Source organism: Anguilla anguilla, chromosome 1 (genome assembly GCF_013347855.1).
Source record: "Anguilla anguilla isolate fAngAng1 chromosome 1, fAngAng1.pri, whole genome shotgun sequence".
Taxonomy (NCBI): Eukaryota; Metazoa; Chordata; class Actinopteri; order Anguilliformes; family Anguillidae; genus Anguilla; species Anguilla anguilla.
The window spans coordinates 15,613,117-15,628,752 of record NC_049201.1 but is presented as its reverse complement, the minus strand read 5'-3'; the positions used below and the strand labels follow the sequence as shown (position 1 = coordinate 15,628,752).

Genomic DNA, 15,636 nt, shown 5'->3' with positions numbered 1-15,636 from the left:
TCGGTGGTGAGGTTAATAAATCACGTAAACGGAATTGCAGATGTGCAGCGCGTTTAATTGTAACATTGTGTTATTTTGTGATGTTTTGAATACCTGTTCTCAGTTGGGGTTGAATTGGTATGCTGGCACCTAGCGGTTTGTACTGTGTGGGTGCTAAGCTTGGCAAAGCTGGGTTTCTTTTTATTTCCAGCCGCCTTTTGTACCCAAAGCTAAAAATGCCATATCAGTTTACAGATGGCTGGCTTGTGTTTTCTTGGATTGCACAAATGGACATTGTTGTCAGAAACATAATTATAGTTGTTAGTCTAATTTATAACTAGGCCTTTTTTTGATATCAGTGAAAGTACCCAGCATTTTAAAAATGTCACCCTGTCCTTTACAAAACAGGAGGATCATGTCACAGCTATGTGCTACATTGAATTAATCAGCTTTTCTGTGGACAACTTCCTGCTAGACTAGAGTGTTGTATCTGTTACCTTTGCGTGACCTTCGTGTAGCACAGTCAAAATTCTGTAAACAGTCTTCTGTCCCTTATTCTGTGTGCACTTACTGATATAAACACTGTCACGTAAACTCTTGCCCCTTGTGGCATTTATGCTCAACGTTGCGTAAATGTTTGTTCAGTGTTAAATAGAGGCTGCAGTCGGGGCACTGGCTTCTAGAAATTGTACTATTTTCAACCTTGTGTACCCAGTAATGCAGCGGATATAAATCTGTGAAAGGCAAAAGCGCTTACTGCTCCATTTAGTCATGGGTACAGCTGACTGTGCTCAGGGCTGGCAGTCTACTAACCTGTGAAATTTGATCTGAGATCAAGCTCCATCTAATCTTATGACAGCAAAGGTTCAATAAATCAAACTTGGAAAAATTCAGGCTGTGGCAAAAAAAAGAATGTATTCAGTACAACTGGAAGCAGATAATTTTCTCTATTTCTCTGTTCTGGTGCAGGTCTGGAATTGGCCAGTTTCTTACAAATACCTGTTAAAGCAAGCAACATGACAGTTCTTCTGATGGCTGAAGTTAAATGCAGTCCTTGTGACCTAAATTGAGTTCACTTTCTGGAGTTTTAAAAATATTATTTCAGTTTTACTGTATGTTTTTGATTGGCCCAGGAAGTTGTTGAGCGATGAAGGATATTTTCGGCATTCATTGTCTTTACAATGGCTGGTATGAGGAAATTCAGGAGGTTTTATTTTTTCAAAAACAGGGAAATGCACATCAGGTAACTCAAATAGCTTCTACAGCAATCTTATACCTCCAGAGGAGGTACATGTGTATTTTACCTGATTATTCTTCAAAAGATTGTTTCATCTTAGTTTCAGTCGGAATTATTCCCTTTGGCACATGCAACCTGAGACTGCTGTGCTGAAGGAAATTGTGGCACAGCTTCCTATATCTACATACACCAGTGGTTCAGAAGGGGGGGGGGGGGGGTGTGCCCCGGGGGGGTGCACTGAGACAACTGGGGTGGCAAGGTGAGAGCTGAAGGGGAAAAATAAGTCCTTTAGAAATCAAAAAGAGCATCCAAGCAGAACTAAAGTTGTCAGGGTGGGGGGCAGGGAGTTTAGAGCTAGCTGAGAAAGAAAGCACTACTGGCATGATATGAAAACTGAGACTATGTTTATAATCTTGAATAAATGCTATAGAAGTAATGGGGCTGTGCAGTGTTCCTTATTATTTGGAATTGAATCTGGAGCTGAAAATGGATTGCTTCTGTTGACTGACTTTGTTTTAGCAGTGATATTTTGATAGTACAATTTTTGTGGAACATACGTTTTGGGGAAAAAAATGTTTGTTTTTTTGTTCGCTAGAATGAATCCAAATTTTGTTTCAGTTAATCAGTCAGTGACCTCAGTCCAATATTTAAACAATTGAATATTCAGTCCCATGCCTTCTCGCGGAATACACGTTCTTGACGCTGATTTCATTATGTAGCTCTTGCCAGTGATTTGGAAATCGCTGATTAGTAAACGGTATACAGATGATATTGCTGAAGCTTCATTAGTAGAAATTTATTCCCTGCTTCTAAATGCTAAACTTTAATTAAGCAGCCCTGCGGTACCTCAGCCTCTTGCATCTTCTCAGACACAGAGACAGTCTCTCCAAATCTCTTAGCATCTGTGCCGTTCATGCACCAAATACTGTCCCCTTAGTCCTTAATCAGCGATCCTGATGCAAGAGCTCTCGTTCATCGAGACGCAGATTTGTCTCCTCCCTCCCGTATGTACGGCACAGACTATAAGGCCACTCGGATCCACTCGGATGCAAGTTTCTTCGGTACCGGAGACCCGCTATATTGGTGTCGATTCCGGGGCAGGATAGTTTTCTGCATTTGTTTTCTGGGTTTCTGAAACACCGGCTGCCCCGGTCCAGATGTAGGCCTATTACTTATAATTTGAGCCACGTCCAAAGTCGGGATCAAAATGAAACAATTTTTTTTCTTTTATGTGGAGTTTTTTTTTTTTTTTTCTTTTTTCCTCTTGAACTTCTGTGTGCAGGCTGCAGACATTTGTGGGTTTCCATGCAGCAACAACAAAAAGGCCATTTGATAGACTGTAACCTGGTTTAATGGGTTGTGTTGACAGGCACTTTATTTTTAAAACCTTGGGGAGCAGGGGGCATCAGCACGAGTTACTGTAAGCCAAATGGCAGATGACGGAATCGATCCCCGGGCCTGGCCGTTCAGCCCCAGCCGCTTGTTTTAACTCTGAATGAATACGCTATCTTGTCCCCCGCGCCTTTTTATGGGCCTTTTCCTCCAGCTGCAGCTCCGAGACCCCGGGTCGAGATTGGAGTCGTTCATCATTCCAAACGGGAGAAGGGGGAATATGTGCAGTCCAAATCCCAAGTTATTCATAAAAAAAAAGGCAATGCGGGAAATAAATGGGTTGCGAAATTTGTGCGCGGTCTCTCGCATCTGCAAGTTGAGATTTACAGACACTCGCATCAACGCCTTAACCAGTTGATCGAAGCAGAAGTGATTGATGGGCCTTAAAGAGTCTGCATCAGTCTCTTTGTGGACTCCTACCGTTAGATAACCCCTCTTATGGATTGTGGTTATTAGCGCATTTGATCGCGCGCTGTGCAGTTTGGTTGCGGGTCGCTTGGTTAAATAGATTATGCACTGCAGTGTAGTTTCTCTTTCCTGCGTGCTGTCTGAAAGCACGCGAAAGAAAAGGACGGGATCGTAGCAGCGTTTCATCATTTGGTCAGACTTATTTTTCAGGTTCACCTTTTTCGTGTTCTTTGTTCGGAACAATGCGATCGATAAAACCGCTGGGAATGAGCCTTTTGCACCCGTCGCCTTCTTTATCGCTTTTGCCTTTGCGTGCTTCGTCATGCTTTTCTATCGACACTATCATGTGTTATGGTGTGGTAATCCTGCTTTTTTCCTGTGTGTGTGTGTGTGTGTGTGTGTGCGCGCGTATGCGTGTGTATGTATGCCTGTGTGTGCTTGTGTGCGTTTGAGAGGGAGAGTGTGTTTTTTATTTTTATTTTTTATTTGCTGTTTTCTTATCCAACTCCCTGAGTGAATGTGTCCAGACCCGAGCGCAGTGATGAAAGGATGGTGTCCCAGGCTGCCTGGGTGACAGACAGGGAGGGTGGACACTGGAGTGTCACAGGGCTCGGTGGGATAAACTCCTACCAGTAGATGAGCCGGCATCCACTTTGCTTTCTGACTGTAGACTCAGTGCAACGCTACAGCGGCTGCGCCTGCAGAATACAAAGTGAGCAGTAAAAAAGGGAATGTGTGCAAGTGACATTTAAAAGCAGATGAAATGTTCAAGAGGGGTTCTCTGCCAAGGCTTTTTGTGTCCTGTAATTTAATGTGGGCTGCTATGTAATTACAGATAGGGAACATTAATTGCATAGATTGGCTAGCGTTTACGGTCTGCAAAAAGGTGTTCCTTTTAAACTTTTTTCTGTTACTTTTTTATTTTTTTATTTTGTAATTTATAAATTGTTTATAAAACACCTGACAATATGTCAGATGGGAAAGGATTGTAACCATTTGCTTCCTGGAGATGGGGAATTGGAAAATACATTGGGTTGTGCTCTCCAGGTGTGAAGGCCACCTTATCAGATATAGGAGACTTCATGCATTTAGGATATATGAGCTTCAGGATATTTTCACAGAGAGTACAAAAGACTCTGTGAATCAAAAAAAGCAATTCAATAGGCTTAATTTTGCATATATGAATGACTTTCCTTGTAACCCCTCTTCATTGCTGAGTAGGTCTGTGTCCCAGTACATAGCATTGTGAGCTTATAGGCTACACCGCGATACGTGGTGTGGCCGTATCTCATGCTTGAGTTGGCAACATGTTACTTTCGTCTTGTTGCTTAATTTTCATTCTTTTCTGAACACGATGTTAACCGATCTTCAGTTATTTCTCTTTGTGGTTAATCTATTTTTCCAAAGGCATTGTGGGATGCATTCCCTCTTCAAAAGCAGACCTCCCCCACATATAAATTAATGCAAGGCTTGTTTGGTAAACTTGCTATTTTCGTTCTTAGTCCGTATCAGCTGTTGAATGTACAATTGCAGAGTAATGTATGTGCATTATAATGACAAAACTAAATCAAAATTTATCAGGACATTTAAAAAAAAAAAAAAAAAAAAAGAACACCATTTAAGTATTTTCATCTTTCAAAGCATTAAAGGCTGGCCTGCAAATTGGGAACAAGCTATTGGACATTTAATACAACTTTAATAATAAGTTTTGCAATTCTCTATGACACATTTTAGGGGACTCTGAAATGAATTTGTCCTTTTTAAATTGAGTGTTTGGTGCTGGGGGATGAATGTTATGATGTCAGCCTAAATTACAGGAGCAGACATTAACATTTATTCATTTCTGGCAAAATGCAGCGCTGAAGTCTATGGCACAGCCTGCTGGTATGTCAGGGGACATTCTTTTTATAACGACATGCCCACAAGTAGCTGGCCTCCGGGAGGACCCTTCAGGGAGATAAGATGCCACTGAATCTGAGGATGAAGGGATGCTCTTTTATATTAGAAAATGGGCACAGGAAGTGGCACTTGCACAAGTCGCAGTTGGCAGTTTTACTCTTTTTCCACGATTTGGATTTTTCCCTAAATTGTTGAAAGGTGTTCAGTTCAGTGTGCAGTTAGTAAGCTGCTAGTAATCATGATTTGTAACATGTATGCATTGATAGCCCTATTGGCACGAAGTGTTGCTGCTGGCATCGTTATCCACATAGTCTTGATATTGAATGGTGCATGTTCACTGGGTAGCATGCAAATTTGTATTTGCTTTGATTTATGAGGCTCGTTGCAGATTTTTACGGTACTGTGTCTGCGAGTGTGTGTGTGTGTGTGTGTGCGTGCGTGTGTGAGACTGAGCGTACACTCATGCCTGCGAGGCAGAAAGCGAATACGAGGTTAGGAGATTACTTTTCTCCTGCCCTGCACTTATCACAGGACGCTAAATGGGGTCTGATATGACGAGGCAGTGCAGGGCTGCAGGTGGTGATGCAGGGCTGATGCTATCGCTGGGCCCCGAAGAGAAGCCCCTCCCGCTCCCCGCTCCCCATCTCCCATCTGGCCGCTATCTCCACCCCGCAGCAGATCGCCGCCGATATCGCCCCGGCGCGGTCCGCGCGTCATCGCCCGCCAGAGACCGGCCCCGCTGGTCCGCAGCGCTCGTTAACACCGCTGCCCGCGCCCCGCCGCAGGAGCGCCGCGCCGTTAACCTCAACCGCATCCGACCGCGCTCCGTCCCGACCCGCGACCACACCAGGGCCCGTGCGATGGATCACTCCTCTGACTGCGGCCGTATATTCCAGCATCTGTCCCTCTAGTCTAGCACACAGGCTTTAGACTGTTGATTTTCTTTTAATGAAAGCAGCCGGTGTGACCTGATTTGCTTTAGTAAGCGCTGATTAAGGGGAAAGCTTTGCTTACTGTTTTAATTGTGTTTGCGCAGTTTGTTTTATTTTGGGATGCTGGTTGTTGCGTCTGACTGGACTGTTGCTGAGAGCGGGTATTTTCTGTTTGGCATTTGATATTCAACAGACAGCGTAGCTGTAACACGGTATACCAAGTCACCATATCCTGAGAGGGATTTGCTATACTTACACAGAACTAATTGTAGTGAAATAAAAGGTTTTCTGCTAGGATGGCTAAACAACTCGGGCTGAAAAGGCACAAACAGCCCTTGTAAATATTTGGATCTTTCTGAGTGTGATTGAATGCCTGAACCTCTGAAGCCCTTCCCCTGCACTAGTGAAACCTGGATGGCGGGGTTGGCGGTTTGACAGTGTGAGTGACTGCTGACCTTTAGCAGTGCGAGAGTTCAGCGGCCTGAGCGGACTGTAATCTCCGGTCTGCCCGGCTCAGTTCTGTCCTCTTAAAGTTTAATCACCAGCACAATGTTAGGCTGTGCCGGCTCGGCGAGGCAGCGGTCTGTGGACGCGCCGCAGCAGGAAGTGGTGCCGGGTCTCGCACTCGCGACCGTGGCGGATTGATATCCATGTGAACCCCCCCCCCCTCGTCCCTCCTGACCTGGTGAAATGCTGTTATTGGCCATGGAGAGTGGAGCGCCCTTGGTGTCTTTCCTCTTTTCTTTAACAAAAAAACTCGCCCTCATTAATCGTCCTCCTCATCGCCTCACCTTAGTGTTCTCTGAAACCCTGCCAGCCTACTGATGGCATACACTTTTTTCCCACTTCTCTTCTCCCCCATAAATGTCAAAATGATTTATCCCTCTTTGGTCTGCTTGGAGCCTATCAATGGCTTCATTAAAATTGGTAAAGTGTTCTGAGTAGAGCTTCAGACCAGCCATAAAGTGACCGGTTACTTTTCTCATCTGCAGTTTGCTTGAAAAGTATTCCTTTCACTTCTTCAAATATTAGTGAGGCAGTCCGTCAAATGATTTCTGTTGTCTTGTGTTGTCTTCAGGGGCTTTCCAACTATCCGAGCCAATGAGTGAGAGAGCAGGAAGCAAAACATGAAAACTGCAGATCAAAATGATTTTATGGTTCTCTTTTCTGTTGCCTTTCTAAAGAACTGCTCTCGTACAACTTCAAACTCATCAAAGCAGATTGACGTGGTAGTTATGATGCAGTTTATTTTTGGAGCAATTTTAACCCTGTTTTTTTCATTTACTTTTTTGTTGTGTGTACCCTCAGTTGCCATAAAAGTCTATTAATAAGCCCTTGACGCTGTCCCTCAGCTTTTTCTTAATTGTTTCCCATGCTGTAGCCCTCCCTTCAGTTTTGCCATGTAAGAGAATATTGGTGGAACGCGAAATTCCAAGACATAGGCCTAATTCAGTTTATTAAAATCTGCGTACTCATTATTTCACTTTTGAAGTGGTAGGTTAAATCACTTTGGTTACTATCATACCATCTTTGAACATAACATTCAGGTATTTTTCAGTTGCAAAATGTTTTTCACAAGCTCTTGGAAAGTCTGTGGTTGACATCACAGTCCCTTTGTCCATATTTTTTACAGTTTATGATTCAAGCAAGTCTGGAGCTTTCACTTGGTTATACTAAACAATAATTATGACTTGTGGCTTGCCGAGGGCCCTATGCTCTTTGCAATGTGGAGAACGGGTGGAATCCTGGAATTCAGAAGGCTAATTAACAAGGAATTCAGTAATTAGTATGGAATCTGGAAAACTGCTTCCTAGCATAGTGTGGCCATAGCAACATGTCCAACCAACTGTCAACTAACTGTCTGCTGTGACAGCCCCCTAAAAAGCTTGTCACTATCAGTCCCATGGTGTCCCAAGCCAATTTGACTATTCATTTGGTTATTATTCATTGGATCATGGTCATTTATAGTTTTTGAAAGCTGCAGTGGAGCTCTGTCTACCCTGATTTTGAATTATAAACTACAATCATGCATTCAAGACAGACCTTTCCATATGTGAGCACCCCCTCTCCCTTCCTTTCCCTGTTTACACAGCTGCAGCTCTGTTTAGCAGCTTTCCAGTTTCACCTCATAGATGTTAGCAGTAAGGGGGTTTTATTTCAAAATAAAAGCGTGTCATTTAAGTCTTGTAATTGTCAGGAAATCCAAAATTGGGAAGAATGAAATGAAGAAATCCAAAATCTTGGTCATACATAGTATATAATCTGCAGCTTTGAAACTTAATGCAATTAGTTATTGATTAATATAAACACATTTTTTAAAATGTTGTGTGTCATTGAAGTTGTTGACGTGGGTTGTAGCCCCTAATTTAATCTGCAAGACCTGGGGGCAGTTAATTTAGTACTGTAAACCCATTCCTCATGCCGTGCATTTCAACATCAGTAAAGAGTGAAATCACCTAGGAAGTGTCTCAGCCGATGGAATGTCGGACTACCTCTGTGTTTGCGGTATCAGGACAGTGTAAATACTCCCTTCTAAGCGCGATAAAGTCTGGAGCCTCGCAGTAAATGAATGCTGGGCCTGGTGGTGGGAGGCTGAGTAATGCGAAGCTAGCAGTAAGTGAGCATGAAGAGCCGGCCAACTGGGGCAGGAAATCACCGGGCACATACATTAGAGCTCGTTAGAGTTCTGCTGAGAGGCGAAGTGCTCGCCTTTATTACCTCCCGATGCAGTGTGGAGGAGCCATCGCGAGCCATTGAATCTGATGGTTATTAAGCTTAATACGTTTAATACTTTTAATCTTTTTTATCTTTATAACTTCAGATTAAGCAATGGGGCCAACTTTACGCGCATTTCGTACAGGGAAAGCGCCAGCGAGAATTAAAACATTCTTTGAGCACACTGGGCAGCTTTTGACACAAAATTGCAAGCTACATAGAATCTGTCACAGTGATAAATTACCCCTAATTGGTCATTAAAAGCTATGCATACAAGTTACATTCACATAGAAAGGTAAGCTCCTTCTAGCATACCTAAATGATTGATAAAATTTTATGTTTAATGCGTTAGCACATTTTGATTATGTTTACACGCTCTGTGCTTGTTGTACAAGCTTAATGATTGTGTAATGCTGTGACTGAGGAGAATAGATTTTCACATACGGAAGTAGTTGCTTTTGCAGTAACTTCAGTTGCCTGTGCCTAACTAATCATGGATTGGTCGGGCAGAATTTTTTTAAAAGCTTCAGCCATTCAGCTTTCTGTCTACTTAAATAGCTCGCCTTCTGTATTGCCTTATATGTAGCTGCACAACATTTTCACCTGGGTCTGTAAGCCTTGGGACTGGGGAACCAGCGCACAGGTTTACTTTTGAATACAACTGCCGACTCACATTATCCAGGCTTGGGGTATTTTATCCCTGGTGTGTTACCTTTCTTTGTGGTTCTGTTTGGTGCTGGTTCTGGTAGGACAGCCCCAAGGCTGGATGGCTGAGGTGCATGAATGTGAGGGGTCCATATATTTGGGGGTGGGTGTGGGGGATGGGTGCCTTGTGCCCAGAAACTTGCTTGGTGTGGCCCAGACCTGTCACCTGTCATTAGCGCCATATAATCCAGTCTGCCCCGGCCTTCAAGCCGTCACCCAGCACCCGGCACCCAAATCCCCCCGCCCCCGACCCCCCCTCGGTGAACTGTGGCGGGAAGCAGAGAGGCAGAAGTGGGGAAACGGCTAAACAGTGGACCCTTTTATGAGCTGGTCATTAAATGGCTTTTGCTGTTGCTTAATAGTCTGGGACATTGTTGTCCCCCAAACACGATTAACTTTCACCCGTTCCTACCCATCTCTCTTGCACCGCTCTAAAATAAAACATCTTGGGGGCTTCCAGGGAAGTGAATTTGGTGTACCTTTCGGTGGAATTGTTCTATTTAGGCTACTTCTCTTTTTCACTCTTCAGAACCGGTCACTTCCATGCTGTAGCACTCCTTTTGTACTTATAGAAGCTATCATTGTACTGAATGTACCGTGTCAAGCCTCTTGTCTGGAGACAGTAGTGTGAGTGTACAGTAATACCCCTTTCTCAGTGTCTGTTAAGATGAGCCCTTCAGGAATAGGTTCCAGGTTGGGTGTGGCTGGTGGTCCTGTGGAATACCTGGACTGTAATACAGGCATTTATATAAAAGACTTGCATAGACATAGAAGCAGCAGGAAGAAGTGTTTGTTTTATGAGCTGAAAAGTGATTGGAGCCATTTCATGTTTTTAGAATGAAACTGCGTGAGCATCTGGATTTGTGACCCTGCTTAGTTTTGTTGTGGGTGGGAAAAAGGAGTTGTTTTCGAGCAGTTAACTCAAACCTCAGAAATTGCCTCAGTCTTTTTCTGTTCCGCTGTATTTTCTCATCCTTTGATGGTATCAATTCTAAACACGGACACACCCATCGCGGAGAGACACACCCAGTGCAGATGGCAGATCCTCTCTGGGCTCCGTCCAAAAGCCCTGTGAGGAACTGCAGAGCTCTCATTCGGTGCGGGATCGCTCTGCTCCGTCTCTTCAGCGCGGAGTGCCTGTTTACACGAGGCAGGTACTTTTGTTTTCTAACCAAATGCGACGAGGCGGTCAGCTAACGCGGTTTGCCCAGCAGTGCGGCTGACGCAGGTCTTAGTTTGCAGACTCTGGTACTCCGGTGTTACGGACTGCTTCAGAGAGGCTAGCAGCGCACGGGTCTACCGGAGCGGGCTGAGCGATTTATTAGCGCGGTGGAAAAGAAGCCTGAGATTAAACAGGCTTTGCGCTGAAACTCAGCGCAGGCCTCCCAGAAGCCCGCGGGGTGGACCAGGGGCGGGGACAGGGGGTCTGTGGGTGTTGAGCCGGTGGAGGAAACGGGGAAGTTGTTATCGCCGCTCTTGTCGTCCGACATTAAGGATGTGATGTCTGTGTGTAGTCAGTGATGGTAAGGTAGCCTATTTATCAAGCCAGATAAGGCTGCAGTCTTCAGAAAGTTGTTTTGTGTGTGTGTGTGTGTGTGTGTGTGTGCATGACTGGAGTGTTTCTCTGAAAGTACTCATTTACTCACAGATGCATTTGTTTGGTTTGAGCGGTAGTGATGAAGACTTGTCATTTTCTCTGTTTTCCTTAATTGTCTCTTTTCTAGAAAAAGGAGTGTTCTGTTTAACTCAGTGTGAATGTGGAACGCTGTGGGCTCCTTTAAGCTCCAGAGCACGGAAAATGTCTGTATAAAACGTACCCATGTGTCCTTTTCAGGCTTGCCAGCTTGGAATGGGCAGTCGGGCCACCTTTGTTTCTGTGAATGGGGGAAATTGGGTCGCAGATGTGGCCGGAGCTGAACGGGCAGTTACGCCGATTGTTTTTGGGTTCCGGAGCCCGGCCGGCTTTGTGCTCGCATTCGGGAGGGGCGGGGGAGAGCGAGCGGGGGAGAGCGAGCGAGCGAGCGGGAAAGGGGCGTGCCGACGGGTCTCCGTCATATCCGACCTCAGCGCGCCTCTCCTGTTCCGCGGGGAGCGTTCGACGCATTCGCCGAAGAGTTGCCCTTGAAAGGGCTCCTCCTCCCGCGGTCGGAGCGACACCCGGCGCCCGCGCCAAACGAGGCCGGCCCCTCGTGTGGGGAGGCGTTGATGGAACTGGGGCGAGGGCGAGATATTCGTTTCCACCTCGGACAGAACGGAGGAAAGAGAAAGGCCCGCAGGGGGACGGAGACAAAGGGAGGGCCATCCTCCGAACTCAAATTAGCGCGAAACAAAGAGAAGCTCTCCAGAAGAGAGCCTCAGCCTTGTCCTGCAAAGGCTCCTGGCCGCTCCGGCTTGCTCATTCAGACTGCATCGGACTCCTGGCGACTCCAGGGGCCGCGTCCTACCTAGCGTCTCGCCTCGCGAAGCGCCCGTCACCGAAGCGCGCTCCGTCATCAGCGCTGAACTCGAGCGAGATGAAAGCCTCTTCGCGGCTTCCACTTCCTTCTGCGCGACCCCTTCCTCTCAGTCAGTTTACTGCCGTGGCGTCTCGCCCATCCAGAAACGCGCTTATTTATTTATACGCCTCCATCAGCCACGTTGATGGACGCGTCTCCTGTATTGCGCTGAAATTAGGCTGTCTCGCTGATGTGTATACCCTTTACCAGTCACCTGGTTTCTTCAGCCTCGAGAATCTCGACGTTTGTCAACAGATCGAAAGCTGTAAGATCTCCTTTTTTATTTCTTATACTCCTTTAAATGAAATTATTCTGGACAGGTGGCATCTTCCAGTTTTTCATTTGAAAGCATTTAGGTAGGGCTTGGTTGGTAAGCTGTAACAATGATAGTCGAATGTTTTTTGAAAGCAGACGCTTTCTTTTTGTCTTTGTTCTGTGATGAGAACTAATGCGGTAGCTAACCTCAATTTCAGAGGCCGTGCGCAGTGCCCCCAGAAAAAATAAAAGCATGGGCCTAAATCCCGTCTGCTAGATGTTGATATGACGGCCAATCAGGAGCAGGGCCATCCAGCTTCCAACAACAAAATGCATCACATGATCACATGGAAACTGCATAGCCTTGCTTTTGATTGGCTGCTATATCGACAGTAGATACCAGTTATTATCCTAGGAGCCTCTGGAGTTGGGATGTTCATAACCACATTAGGTATGATTAAAGAATAAAAGGAAAGGAGTAAAAGGAAAGTAAAGCAGATGCCATGTGGTGATGGTAATGGTTATTGTGCTGAAAAAGCATTTAATAATTGTCTAAAGTTGTGATTTCCTGTCAAGGAGTGAAGTAGTTATAGTTTCCTGCTCTCTCACTGCTCCCTACGATTTTGATTATTGGCTGTCCTTTCACTGAAAAGTGATTGGGAAGGCATTATTTGATCTGATCTGATCTGTCCCATACAAATGAAAGGAGGAGAAGACCTCCATGAAGAAGAATGCATTACCGGATTTGTTTAATGACTGGAACATATATAATTATTACATTTTTGTCATTCCGGCACCCTGGGTAGGTTATGAATGTGGTATTAAAGCTTCATTACTGTAATCGTTTGAATCCATTCTGTCGTATTGCTTTCTCCTTAAGGATAATGGAGCGTAACTAGAGGAAGCTCTTCCGCTGGGTTTTTATTTCGGGGGAAACGCGCTTTTATTTTTAGCGAAGCTGCTGGAATTCGGGACGTTTTAAGTAAGATTTATCGTCTTCTCCGGAGGGAATTTGAGCGACGGCGTGGGACGCTTGCGCCCGTCGTCTCAGCGGGAGACTGCGCCGCGCCCCTCCGCGCTCTCCCGCACCCCGCCCCTCCGCGCTCTCCGCCACCCCATCAGCGGATTTCGCCCGCCGTTTACGCAGCGCTGCTACATTAGCCTGCGCCCCCCCCCCCCCCCCAGGAGCCCTGTGGGTAACTTCAGAAACAGTCGATTCTGGGTCTAACTTCGGGGATTTTGTTTTTTTCCTTTTCTAAAGATAGCTCAGACAGTGAAGTCCGATCCAGCTTTGTTGGTTGGATTTTCTTTTGTCCTTGCCGTGGTCATTAATCTTTTAATTGACCCTAATTGCGCAAAATCGGTCATTATTCGAGGATTAGCTTGCAGTAAATGAGAATCAATCCTCCGACAGTTTGACTGTCGCATTAATCTGTGTGAAGTGGACGAGATTCTCCCTGTTGCAGAATCATTTCTCGGACTTTTTTTTTTTTTTTTTTGCCCAGCTGGCTGCTTTAAATTCCACTCGCGGAATTCAGTCAGGCCATTCAGACGCACGGTCTGCTGCGATCGAACTCGGGCGCGGAGTCGAAAGTCCGGACTCGTGTAAAGGGGTTCGCGTAGCCCCGGTGACGGTGCCGCTGAAGCTGACGTCCGGCTGCCTGTTTTATGTCTCCTCTGTCCGCGCGCACCGGCGGGCGAAGCGTGGCGGTAACCCAGGCCGGCTCCCGCCGCGGCGCACGTCCTCGGGGGGGCTCCGACAAACGCGATGGTTCGGCCCGGGCCGAGGAGGGGGGGCGGCGGCGCAGAGGTGGGGCGCGGGGCTCCCCAGACATCTGCTCGAAATTTATCGGTGCCCGCCAGCCAACATTTCCTGAGGGGCGAGGAGAGAAAACGCATACATCTCCGTCAGCGCAAAGTTTAGAAACGCGCCTTCCCATAGTAAGCGGCAGAAAAAGGGGAAAAACAGAGCTCTCTCTCTCTCTCCTCTCTCTCTCTCTCTCCTCTCTCTCTCTCTCTTTCTCTCTCTCTCTCTCTCTCTCTCTCTCTCTCTCTCTCTTTCTCTTTCTCTGGCTGCTCTGGTGAAGGGGAGCCTGCCCAGAGCTCCCCCTGAGCATTTTTGGCAGCGAAAGATTGAGCTATAAAATCGAACATTAAAGTCAGGATGTAGGAATAGCTTCTCTTAAAGGGTTTTTAGGTCTTTTTCAATCGGAACACTGCTTCCCTGCAGGGCCCTCCCCTGGCAAAGGGAACGGGCGGCCAGCGGAAAGTTAATCATTGGTTCCTTTAAAGAGGAATTTGCGGCATTCGCGGGGCAGAGAGACTGAATGTCCCCCATGCTGTGTCCATCACCCTGAGTTCATTGGTCCACTCTGTTCCTTTCACTTCATTCAGGGCCGAGCAGCGCCGTGTCTTCTCTTAATGACGCCGGGCCCGACCGGCTTCTCCAGACAAATTGAGGGGCAGGCTCGGAGGGTGGGGGGTGGTATGGGGTGGGGTGTGCAGTAAAAACGGAAAAAAACAATGATGTTAAAGCTAGCAAGCCAGTGCCACTGTGTGCACGCGTAAGGTTAATTTTATACGGTTCAGTTTATAGTTTGCACACATCTTCCCCGCGATGGGGGTGGGGAGAGGCACGTATCCACGGAGACGCCCCACGCTGGGCGTTGCTCTGAGCCGCTCATTGTGAGCAGTGATTTGCCGTGGTGCAGTTCACAAGCGATGGCTACGGACGTCGCATGCGTCGTGCGTTCATTCAGCTGCCGGCTCACGCGCTGCCATTTTGGCTCTTTGTTTCCTACAGGAATGGCAGGTCTGGCCCCAGTGTCTGCGACGCGTGAGGACCAGGCCCCGAGCTGCGGAGCAGGCAGCTGAACCCCACCGGCGCTCGGGCAGAATGACGCAGCAGGGGAGGCCCTAGCAGACCAAGCCAAGAGGAAGAAGCTGAAGAGGAAGAAGAAGATGGGTGTCAATGCCTCCAGCTACCCGCACTCGTGCTCCCCTCGCATCGGGGGCAACTCGCAGGCCCAGCAGACCTTCATAGGTAAGCCCCGGTCCCTCGCCATCTCACCTCCACCCCCATCCTTTCACACGTAGACTTGACATAACGATCGTCCATCACACCGTGTTTTCATCGCCTACTTTGGCAATGTGCTAATTGTCTCTGAAATACTGCATGACAGTTGTTACTGAATTGCATGACAACCGCGCCACATAGGCAGCGCTTGGACTTCCTCTTGGCGCGACGGCACTGGACCCAGGATTACGAGCGGAGTTTGGCTGGCAGGCAGGCAGGCAGGCGTGGGGTTGCTGCCGTAGAGCGCGCATTAATGAACAGGGGTTGTTGCTCTCCTGCCATGTATTAAAACCCCGCGACAAGCCCGCTGTGCTGGAAACGCTGTAGCCGTAGCCGTTCCTATTATATTTTTCTGTCTCGTACAGAACAGCTCAATTATTCATCACCCATGTGTTAAGTTCCATTTTCTGACTCAAAGCCCTGATCCATCATTCATCGTCACTCACGGGAGGGGCGGTGGGGGGTGGGGGGGGGGGGGTGTTATTGATGACTGTTGTTTATGAGGCTGAAGCCGTTTTTCTTTTTCCAGGCAGTAAAGAGTTC

The 15,636-nt window shown here is 46.8% G+C and overlaps 1 protein-coding gene across 1 annotated transcript in view; it reads left to right on the top strand.

The window, feature by feature from the left end:
* btbd7 (BTB (POZ) domain containing 7) overlaps nucleotides 1-15,636 on the top strand; it is a 78,764-nt gene that overhangs the window by 22,335 nt on the left and 40,793 nt on the right. The window contains 1 exon segment of the mRNA XM_035390934.1: nucleotides 14,821-15,060. Within this exon segment, the coding sequence (XP_035246825.1) occupies nucleotides 14,979-15,060 (82 nt within the window). The 5' untranslated portion in view covers nucleotides 14,821-14,978.